Source organism: Cucurbita pepo, chromosome LG11 (assembly GCF_002806865.2).
Source record: "Cucurbita pepo subsp. pepo cultivar mu-cu-16 chromosome LG11, ASM280686v2, whole genome shotgun sequence".
NCBI classification, from domain to species: Eukaryota; Viridiplantae; Streptophyta; class Magnoliopsida; order Cucurbitales; family Cucurbitaceae; genus Cucurbita; species Cucurbita pepo.
Window position 1 is genome coordinate 4670693 of NC_036648.1, and position 9008 is coordinate 4679700.

The 9008-nt window shown below is 41.7% G+C and overlaps 1 protein-coding gene across 3 annotated transcripts in view; it reads left to right on the forward strand.

The window, feature by feature from the left end:
* Positions 1 to 7896, forward strand: part of LOC111805317 (ABC transporter B family member 11-like) — a 16988-nt gene extending 9092 nt beyond the window's left edge. Inside the window, exons 1-13 of one of the 3 annotated variants that reach the window (XM_023690328.1) lie at positions 699 to 799; positions 1092 to 1453; positions 1556 to 1610; positions 2535 to 2710; positions 2783 to 3004; positions 3095 to 3333; positions 3425 to 3950; positions 4021 to 4294; positions 5311 to 6194; positions 6272 to 6538; positions 6622 to 6885; positions 6965 to 7258; positions 7345 to 7896. In XM_023690328.1, the coding sequence (XP_023546096.1) occupies positions 1121 to 1453; positions 1556 to 1610; positions 2535 to 2710; positions 2783 to 3004; positions 3095 to 3333; positions 3425 to 3950; positions 4021 to 4294; positions 5311 to 6194; positions 6272 to 6538; positions 6622 to 6885; positions 6965 to 7258; positions 7345 to 7707 (3897 nt within the window). In that variant the 5' untranslated portion in view covers positions 699 to 799; positions 1092 to 1120 and the 3' untranslated portion in view covers positions 7708 to 7896. Of the gene's footprint in view, positions 1 to 698; positions 800 to 819; positions 925 to 1091; positions 1454 to 1555; positions 1611 to 2534; positions 2711 to 2782; positions 3005 to 3094; positions 3334 to 3424; positions 3951 to 4020; positions 4295 to 5310; positions 6195 to 6271; positions 6539 to 6621; positions 6886 to 6964; positions 7259 to 7344 lie in introns of those variants that run through there. The other 2 variants (XM_023690329.1, XM_023690330.1) reach the window with 2 other exon arrangements.
* The last annotated feature ends 1112 nt before the right edge of the window (positions 7897 to 9008 follow it).

Consider the following 9008-nt stretch of genomic DNA (forward strand, 5'->3'; position numbering starts at 1 on the left):
TAACTGACATGTACTCATTTTCTTAAGATCAGACGTTTAAATCAATAATTGACGTAAAAGATAAACGAGAGGGGACGTGTGCATTAAAAAGTGGTAAACTAGGAGCACATGAGCATCCAATTTGGGTGTTAATGGCTACTACCCCCAACTACCATGTCTTCATTATTTGGGTGGCTACACCTACATTCATTAATACCCCCCACCCATCCTATCTTATCATCTACCCTCCATTAAACAATTATACATGATATCAGTATCAATCATGATCAAGTATACCTCGCAAGTCCCATTAATGAAAGTGGACGTCTCTATTACAAAACTCATGTCCCACGTACCCGAGTAACATAAATTATCATACCTAGCGCATAGTTCATACAATCCAACTTAAGGAATTATGGCTTCAAAGTTTTGTGCCACGTTGAGTACGATGATTTACCTCAAATTACAACCATTAGTTGCATTCGAGTTCATTTACCTCCATCTATCTAAACGATGAGTCCCAACTCGGTACGAACACCAGATATTAAATACAAAACCATCTATTCGAGTCGTATAGATTGAACGTTGTTTTTGTTTATTTAAATTACATTTTTTTTTTTTTTTTTATACATTTGAATTTTGGAAATGGGTTCATTAAAAAAAAACTTGGGCATCAAGAAATGAGGAAGTGGCAGGCTTTGTTGAGTTCTTTATAAGGCTCCGCCCAAAACCTTTACAGGGGAAGTGCCAAAAGAGCTCTTTTCTTTTAAGAGTCTCCTCCTAAAAGTGGGTGGTTCTCCACTTTCATCTTCTTTGCCAGGTACTGCTCTGCTTTGATCTTCTGCAATCTTAAGCATCCACTGGCCATTATTGTTTCGACGGTGATTTCTGTTGTTTCGATTGGATATTTCTTCTGGATAATGCTTTTCAATCTTTCTTCTTCTGGTTTTGATCTCAACTTTTTGTTCTTCCTCTGTTCTTATGATAATACTCTGTTTGATCTTTCTCTGGTTCATTTTCCCCTCTTTGTTCTGTTTTTGGGGAATTTGGTGTCAGATTTTTAAATTATTTTCAGCTACTTGTTTATTCTGATATCCCATTCTATTTTCCAGTAGGAAGAACTAGAGTTTAGGTTGCAAAAATGGAGATAGAGAATGGGGTGGATGGAAACTCAAATAGTATAGATCATCAACCAAGCTCATCAAGAACAAATGGAATTGAGAAAAGTTCAAACAAGAATGGAAACCAACAAGATTTGAAGAACAAAAATGGAGATGGGAAAACGAATTCGGTTCCGTTTTACAAGCTGTTTTCGTTTGCGGATTCGACCGATGTTCTTCTGATGATCGTTGGTTCGATTGGCGCCATAGGGAATGGGCTTAGTCTACCTCTTATGACTATTTTGTTTGGGGAATTGACTGATTCGTTTGGTGGTAATCAGAATAGTTCAGACATAGTTAAAGTAGTTTCCAAGGTGAGACTATGTTTTGTTATGTTTTAGGAAGAATCCCTTTTTGTGTTACCATTAGGAAAAGCTTCATTTCATTGACTTTGTTGTCTTCAAAATGTTGTGCAGGTCTGTCTTAAGTTTGTGTACTTAGCAATTGGATGCGGTGTAGCGGCTTTTATCCGTAAGAGAATTTTCGATGCTTAGTTTTATTGAATTTGTGTGAGATCTCGTATCGGTTGGAGTGGGGAATGAAACATTCCTTATAAGGGTGTGGAAACCTCTCCATAGTAGACGTGTTTTAGAACCTTGAGGGGAAGCCCTTGAAGGGAAAGCCCATAGAGGACAATATCTGCTAGCGGTGGGCTTGGATTGTTACAAATGGTATTAGAGCCAAACACGGGCGGTGTGCTAGCGAGGACGTTGGGCCCCCAAACGGGTGGATTGTTAGATCTTACATCGGTTGGAGAGGGGAACGAAGCATTTCTTGTATGGGTGTGGAAACCTCTCCCTAGTATACGTGTTCTAAAACCTTGAGGGGAAGCCCTTAAAGAGAAAACCTATAGAGAACAATATCTTCTAGCGGTGGGCTTGGGTTGTTACAAATAGTATAAGAGCCAGACACCGGGCGGTGTACCAATGAGGATGCTAGGCGCCCAAGGGGTGGATTGTGAGATCCCACTTTGGTTGGAGAGGGGAACGAAACATTCCTTATAAGGGTGTGGAAACCTCTCCCTAGTAGACGTGTTTTAAAACCTTGAAGGGAAGCCTTTGAAGTGAAAGTCCATAGAGGACAATATTTGCTAGCGGTGGACTTGAGTTGTTACAAATGGTATCAGTGTTAGACATCGGGCGGTGTGCCAGCGAGGACGTTGGGCCCCCAAGAGGGTGGATTGTGAGATCCCACATCGGTTGGAGAGGGGAACGAAACATTCCTTATAAGGGTGTGGAAACCTCTCCCTAGTAGACACGTTTTAAAACCTTGAGGGGAAGTCCTTGAAGGGAAAGCCCATAGAGGACAATATCTACTAGCGGTGGGTTTGAGTTGTTACAATTCGTATTGCACAAACGACTCCGATTGTTGAATTCTTTGTTTGTTGCATATCAGAGGTGGCGAGTTGGATGGTTACAGGGGAGAGGCAGGCTTCAAGAATAAGGGGTTTGTATCTCAAAACTATATTGAGACAAGATGTTTCGTTCTTCGACATGGAAACGAACACTGGTGAGGTGGTCGAAAGGATGTCGGGAGACACCGTTCTTATACAAGACGCAATGGGCGAAAAGGTAACAATTTAGCATAAAAATTAAGCTTAACAGTTGAATGATGTTTAAGAAATCCATCTCTTCTTCATTCAGGTTGGAAAATGTATACAACTTGTATCAACATTCACTGGAGGCTTTGTAATAGCTTTCATTAAAGGATGGCTTCTAACACTCGTCATGTTATCCTCCCTTCCTCTACTCGTGATTTCCGGGGGTATTACATCGATTGTTATTACGAAAATGACATCCCGTGGTCAAGGTGCTTATGCGAAAGCAGCCGACGTCGTCGAGCAAACAATCAGCTCAATTAGAACTGTATGTTATACATTGTCCAAACATCATAGTTTTCTTTCTTTGGACTATCTATTGTTCACGAAAGTTGACTCGACACTTAACTGCTTGTAGGTTGCCTCATTTACTGGAGAGAAACACGCTGTGAACAGTTATAAAAAATATCTTGTAGACGCGTATCGATCGGGCGTTCAAGAAGGTTCAGCTGTTGGAATTGGTTTCGGAATGATTTTTGCAGTACTTTTCTTCAGCTATTCATTGGCTATATGGTATGGTGCAAAGTTGATATTGGATAAAGGATACTCCGGAGGCGCAGTTCTTAACGTGGTCGTTGCCGTGTTAACTGGTTCCATGTGAGCTTAATTTACATGTTTTTCACTGCACGTTACATAGTTTGTCGACCGAAGTCGGTTCAATATTTACTTGTGCTAAATTGTTTATCAGGTCTCTAGGCCAAGCATCTCCATGCCTGAGCGCATTCGCTGCTGGTCGAGCTGCAGCCTTTAAAATGTTTGAGACTATCAAGAGGAAGCCTCTCATTGATGCTTACGACACGAAAGGGAAGACATTGGATGACATTTCGGGCGATATAGAATTGAGAGATGTTCACTTTAGCTATCCTACGAGACCAGATGAGCATATTTTCAACGGGTTTTCTCTGAGAATCCCGAGCGGTACGACTGCAGCTTTGGTTGGACAAAGTGGAAGCGGAAAGTCGACCGTGATAAGCCTAATCGAGAGATTCTATGATCCAAGTATGGGAGAAGTTCTTATTGATGGCATTAATCTCAAAGAGTTTCAACTAAAATGGATTAGAAGCAAAATTGGTCTTGTCAGCCAAGAACCTGTGTTGTTTGCATCTAGCATAAGGGATAACATCGCTTATGGAAAAGATGGTGCAACCATTGAAGAGATCAAAGCAGCAGCTGAACTTGCCAACGCGTCGAAATTCATCGACAAACTGCCTCAGGTAGTAGTTTAATGCTTCAATATTGCTTCGAGTGCTAACTTCTAATATTTGGATCCTTGATCGAATGTAGGGACTCGACACGCTCGTTGGTGCACATGGAACTCAGCTGTCTGGTGGTCAGAAGCAACGAGTTGCCATTGCTAGAGCGATTCTGAAAGATCCACGAATCTTGCTTCTAGATGAAGCTACAAGTGCACTTGATGCTGAATCCGAGCATGTCGTGCAAGAGGCACTGGACCGTATCATGGTTAATCGAACTACAGTGATCGTCGCCCATCGACTAAGCACCGTGAGGAATGCAGATATGATTGCTGTCATTCATAAAGGAAAGATGGTTGAAAAAGGTACTAACAAGTTCTTTATTTCCGTTTTGTTCTATTACTCCCATACTCGTTCCCTATTGTTGGTTGGTCTTGATTGGTTACACTAGTTTCGACATGTAACAGTCCAAGCCCACCGCTATCAAATATTGTCCTCTTTGGGCTTCTCTTTCGGTATTCCCCTCAAGGTTTTTAAAATGTGTTTACTAGGAAGAGGTTTTTACATAAATAATGTTTCGTTCCCCTCTCTAACCGAAGTGGGATCCCACAATCCACCCCCTTGGGGGCCTAACGTCCTCGCTAGCTCTGATACCATTTGTTACATTCCAAGCCCACTGGTAGCAAATATTGTCCTCTTTAGGCTTTCCCTTTCGGGCTTCCCCTCAAGGTTTTTAAAACACGTTAACTAGGGAGATGTTTCTACACCCTTATAAAAAATGTTTCATTCCCCCCTCTCCAACCGATGTGGGATCTTACAATCCACCCCCTTAGGGCCCAGCGTCCTCATTGGTACACCGCCCGGTGTCTGGCTCTGATACCATTTGTAACAGTCCAAGCCTACCGCTAACAGATATTGTCCTCTTTGGGTTTTCTCTTTCGAGCTTCCACTCAAGGTTTTTAAAACGTGTTTACTAGGGAGAAGTTTCCACACCCTTATAAATAATGATTCATTCCCCTCTCTAACCGATGTGGAATCTTACAATCCACCCCTTGGGGCTCAGCGTTCTTGCTGGCACACTGCCCGGTGTCTGGCTCTGATACCATTTGTAACAGTCCAAGCCCACCGCTAACAAATATTGTCCTCTTCGCTTTCCCTTTCGGGTTTCCCCTCAAGGTTTTTAAAACGCGTTTACTAGGGAAAGGTTTCCCACCCTTATAAAGAATGTTTCATTCCCATCTCCAACCGACGTGGGATCCTATACGACATTAAAAAGTTCCTGACATTCTTATTTTGTAAGCTCAAGTTTAAGGCAAGAAAACGAACAAGTACCTTTTAACATTCGTCTCCGAGTCTGATAATTGACTGTTTGATTGATCAGGATCTCACACAGAACTACTCAAGGATCCTGAAGGACCCTACTCACAGCTCATTAGGCTGCAAGAAGTCAACCAAGAGTCCCAAGAAGCTGGAATTGATAAAGTTAAACAAGAAAGTACTTCAGGATCGTTTAGACGATATAGCAAAGGAGCATCGATCCGACGATCCGTTAGCAGAGGATCATCTGGAGTAGGAAACAGCAGCCGCCACTCGTTCTCAGTTTCATTTGGTTTACCTGCAGCAGTTCCGATCACAGATGTTCCTATGGCAGATGAAAGTGCACCTGAAAACACCATGGAACGATCTCCACCAGTCCCGCTCCGTCGACTTGCATACCTCAATAAGCCAGAAATTCCCATACTTGCACTTGGATCTGTGGCTGCAGTCATCAATGGCATGATTCTTCCACTTTTTGGCCTACTATTTGCCAATGCGATCGAAACGTTTTACAAACCGCCCGACAAGCTAAAAAAGGATTCGAGATTTTGGGCATTGATAATGATGTTGCTTGGTATAGCATCATTAATAGTTGCTCCAGCTAAAACATACTTATTTTCTGTTGCTGGTTGCAAGCTAATCCAGCGGATTAGATTGCTTTGTTTTGAGAAGATAGTTAACAACGAGGTCGGTTGGTTCGATCGAACTGAGAATTCTAGTGGTTCGATAGGCGGTAGGCTCTCGGCAAATGCTGCAACCGTACGTGCACTAGTCGGGGATGCGCTAAGTCAACTTGTCGAGAATCTAGCATCTGTTACAGCTGGTTTAGTCATTGCTTTTGCTTCAAGTTGGCAGTTGGCGTTAATAGTCCTTGCCATGTTTCCGCTTCTCGGCATGAACGGCTACGTCCAAATGAAGTTTATGAAAGGATTTAGTGCAGATGCAAAGGTAAAATCTAAAACTAACTAAAAGACATTGAAGTTTTACTATGAGCGTATTCGTTAACATTGTTTTCGGCTTCGTAGTTGATGTACGAACAAGCTAGCCAAGTCGCTACCGACGCTGTGGGGAGTATAAGAACAGTTTCATCATTTTGTGCTGAAGAAAAAGTGATGCAACTTTACAAAAAGAAATGTGAAGGTCCAATGAAATCAGGCATAAGACAAGGTTTGATCAGTGGGACAGGATTCGGAGTATCATTCTTTTTACTGTTTTCGGTCTACGCCGCGACGTTCTACGCCGGAGCTCATTTCGTTAAAGATGGAAAAGCAACTTTCTCCGACGTTTTTCGAGTAAGTATTAGTCATTTCGTGCTCCCATAATCGACACAGCTTGTGTTTAGAAGCTAACTATTAATATCAAATGTCATTGGCAGGTTTTCTTTGCTTTGACCATGGCTGCTTTTGCTATTTCTCAATCGAGTTCGCTTGCACCCGATTCTTCCAAGGCGAAAGAAGCCACGGCTTCCATATTTTCCATGATTGATCGTAAATCAGAGATTGACCCGAGTGTTGAAACAGGTGAAACATTGGAAAATTTGAAGGGTGAGATCGAGTTTCGTCATGTAAGCTTTAAGTATCCTTCTAGACCAGACGTTCAAATTCTCCGAGACCTCAGCTTGTCCATCCGATCTGGCAAGGTATTGTTTTGTTTTGTCCAATTACCTTAAACTTTCCAAAAAAACATGTTTTCATTTGGTTTCTATGTGGTTCTTTCAGACCGTTGCTTTGGTCGGAGAAAGTGGCTGTGGAAAATCCACTGTCATCTCACTATTGCAAAGGTTTTATGATCCTGATTCTGGTAGCATCACACTTGATGGAATTGAGATTCAAAAGTTTCAACTAAAATGGTTGAGACAACAAATGGGTCTCGTGAGCCAAGAACCGATCCTTTTCAACGACACGATTCGAGCTAACATCGCTTACGGGAAGAGCGGAGATGCAACCGAGGCCGAAATAATTGCTGCATCTGAATTGTCCAATGCTCATAAGTTCATCAGTGGTTTACAACAAGTGAGAAAAATGAATACTTTTGTAGTTCATAATCGTACAACTTCTCCCACTCTGATACCATGTTAAATCAATGCTCTAACTTGCAGGGGTACGACTCGACGGTGGGAGAGAGAGGAGCTCAGCTATCAGGGGGACAGAAACAACGAGTAGCGATTGCACGAGCGATAATCAAGAGCCCAAAGATCTTGTTGTTGGATGAGGCCACAAGTGCACTTGATGCAGAATCTGAGAGAGTGGTTCAAGATGCATTAGACAAAGTGATGGTGAACAGAACAACCATCGTAGTTGCTCATAGATTAAGTACGGTGAAGAACGCTGATATCATTGCGGTGGTGAAGAACGGAGTTATAGTCGAGAAGGGACGGCATGATACTCTGATTAATATCAAGGATGGATTTTATGCTTCATTGGTTCAACTCCACACAAAAGCTTCAACTTCATCAGCTTAATAATCACCATCTTTTCATGTATACATAATATAATTTTGTCCTTTCTTTTGTTAAGTGTTACTAATTTTATCAAATTGTTTAGTGTATTTACGTCGATCAAATCAAGCCGTTTAGGGGTCGGGTCAAACCAACCGACCAAAAAACAAGATTACAATCTAACCCAATCCTGATTATTACTCGGATTAAGAATATTTAATATTTGTAACCAAGATTAGAGATGCAGGGTGACTTATACGTGTTTGATATTTGAGTTTTATAAGATTTTAATTATTAATATAATATGTACGGTGGATAGGTATGATTTTTTCGAAATAAATAAAGAATAACTTAACTCGAAAATAGAGGATTGAGTTGAGTTGGGTTGTTCGAGTCATCAACTCAACCAACTTGGGATTGTTGTTTTCAAGTAATGACCCTAATTGGTTTATGTGCAAAAATTTGGTCGTTACAATACCATACATAATGATGCCTATTACGGTTAGAATGGTAAAGACTACCTTAATTCTTCTTGATGAGAGACGTGTTCATCGCAAACCAAATATTCCAAAGCCAGGTAGACCAAGAACATCTTACCGTTCATAACCATAGTCGAGTTTCTCATTTGCACTCACCAAAATTATGCACTAGACCTATTTTTCTCCATTGTAACCATAACGGCCTAAGCTCACTCTATTGAACATCTTACCGTTCATAACCATAGTCGAGTTTCTCATTTGCACTCACCAAAATTATGCACTAGACCTATTTTTCTCCATTGTAACCATAACGGCCTAAGCTCACTCTATTGAACATCTTACCGTTCATAACCATAGTCGAGTTTCTCATTTGCACTCACCAAAATTATGCACTAGACCTATTTTTCTCCATTGTAACCATAACGGCCTAAGCTCACTCTATTGAACATCTTACCGTTCATAACCATAGTCGAGTTTCTCATTTGCACTCACCAAAATTATGCACTAGACCTATTTTTCTCCATTGTAACCATAACGGCCTAAGCTCACTCTATTGTCCTCTTTGGGCTTTCTCTCTCAGGCTTCATTGTAACGACCCAGATCCACCGTTAGCAGATATTGTCATTTTTGGGCTTTCCCCTTCGGGCTTCCCCTCAAGGCTTTAAAACGCGTATGCTAGGGGAAGGTTTCCACACTCTTATAAATGGTGGTTTGTTCTCCTTTCCAACCAATGTGGGACATCACAATCCACCCCCTTCGGGGCCAGCGTCCTCGCTGGCACTCTTTCCTTCCTCCAATCGATGTGGGACCGCCCCAAAATCCACCCCCCTTTGGGTCCAGCATCCT